Here is a 1,840-nt window from a genome sequence, read left to right as displayed (position 1 = left end):
GCTGAATTCGTTATTTAACTCCTAGTTTCATTTTTTTTCCTAAGCAGGTATTAAGTCTGTAACCCCTGCACACTTTTTGCATCTTTAATCCTTGATTCCAGTAGCTTAACATTTCTAGACACGTAACAGAACAGCTCTAATAATAGAGAAGTCAAAGAATGGCTGCCAGAGAAAAGGCCAGTCAGACCTGACAGGAAGCTTTCTGTGATACCTGAGAACTGGCAGAAAAAGAGAATCCTCAAGAGTCACGTTAGATCTGAATCTGAAACTGTCTGTCCCCAGAAATAGTAAATCTGATTTCTGTACTCAGGCTCACGCTCACTATAGCAGGTTCATGTGTGACACGGGATGCATGTATGTGATACAGAACAAAACGTGCAGTTAAACCTGGACTCCTAAAGGACAGACCTAAACTTGTTATAAAATATAATCATAATTCTTGTCACCTCCTCGCCATTTCAATGGAATTTAATGTGTACTTTTAAATCCAATTGGAACGTCCGTTGAACTATGCAGTTCTGCAGAGCTACAAGGATGAGTGGTCTCATCCTCCTAAGTAGGTACTGCATGCACCACTAGTACTGGTTTGGAAGAGCAGCCCCACAGGGCCGCCTGTGCTGTAATTTGGTCACCAGTGTGTGTTGCGAATTGCGTAGGACAAGGAGAGGCAGCACGCTCACATCGGGATTATGGTGGAATATGGAATTGCCTTGATGAGTAAACTGGATGGCATCAACCGACACTCCTTTAACAACTTCCGCTTACGGATTGGTGAGTTCAGCTTGTGAAGAACGGGAACTGTGCGGTGCTGTAAAAACTAAAACCGAGGCAGGATGATTTAGGTACCCTGCTGAGTGCTGTGAGCTGCTCTTAGCGCTGAGCGCACTATGGGGTTTATTACAAAACGCTGAGTAGCTGCGTACGGGTAGCGTTGTCTAGCCCAGCTTTTTAAACGTGCCGAGCCCCTCCTCAGGTGGGCTTCCCTCATCGCTGGAGGGGGCAAAACGAAGACTGCAGCTGGCTGAGTCTGGAGAAGGTGACAGGTGTGGGTGAAGAGGGAGGTACCTTGTTATTAACTGTTGACCAAAGACAGTATGGTAGTACCGATGGCCAGAAACGTGTTGCAGGTTTTTCTCCTCGAAGCTCCTGACTTACGGCTAACAGTGAAGGCAGATACCGCATCACCTTCAATTTCAGTAACGACACATGCTTTTGTCTATACCAGGGATAAATCATGGCCCCGTGATTGCTGGTGTGATTGGTGCCCGGAAACCTCAGTACGATATTTGGGGCAACACTGTTAACGTTGCTAGCCGAATGGAGAGCACGGGGGAACTCGGGAAAATCCAGGTACACATTGCGGCCTCGGAATGTCTGAGAAACGGTTTCTAATTGACTGTAATTTTTTTTTTATGTGAATAATCAGAAGAATTTCAAAAGAGTTTCTAATTCTTTTCACAGGTCACAGAAGAAACCAGTAAAATACTCCAGGAGTTGGGATATTCATGTGAATGCAGGGGACTCATTAATGTCAAAGGCAAGGGAGAACTGAGGACTTACTTTGTTTGCACCGAGACTGCCAAATTCCAAGGGATGGGACTGAACTGAGGCTACAATGAAGTTAATTAAAAGAGACTTAGAACTGCCTCCCTTCTATGAAGACTTAGAATTTCCCTCCTTATGTGAAGGACTTTATTCTAAAAATCTATGTATACTGTTCCTGTTTCTTCTACATCTCAAGAGTAGAAGGCACGCAGCCACCAGACTGGAGAAGACTACCTTTTCCTGAAATGATTTAGGATTTACCTGGAATTGCCATGAAGCATTTTCAGCGAGTTCC

General features: G+C 44.6%; 1 protein-coding gene across 1 annotated transcript in view; it reads left to right on the top strand.

The window, feature by feature from the left end:
* ADCY7 (adenylate cyclase 7) overlaps positions 1-1,608 on the top strand; it is a gene marked incomplete at its 5' end in the record, with an annotated part of 5,344 nt that extends 3,736 nt beyond the window's left edge. The window contains 3 exons of the mRNA XM_010134471.1: positions 657-771; positions 1,226-1,350; positions 1,462-1,608. Of these exons, the coding sequence (XP_010132773.1) occupies positions 657-771; positions 1,226-1,350; positions 1,462-1,608 (387 nt within the window). The remainder of the gene's footprint in view (positions 1-656; positions 772-1,225; positions 1,351-1,461) is intronic.
* Between the last annotated feature and the right edge of the window lie 232 nt (positions 1,609-1,840).

Source organism: Buceros rhinoceros, unplaced genomic scaffold (genome assembly GCF_000710305.1).
Source record: "Buceros rhinoceros silvestris isolate BGI_N320 unplaced genomic scaffold, ASM71030v1 scaffold29780, whole genome shotgun sequence".
Lineage (NCBI taxonomy): Eukaryota > Metazoa > Chordata > Aves > Bucerotiformes > Bucerotidae > Buceros > Buceros rhinoceros.
The sequence above is the reverse complement of the archived record's forward strand: the minus strand, read 5'-3'. Positions and strand labels throughout refer to the sequence as shown.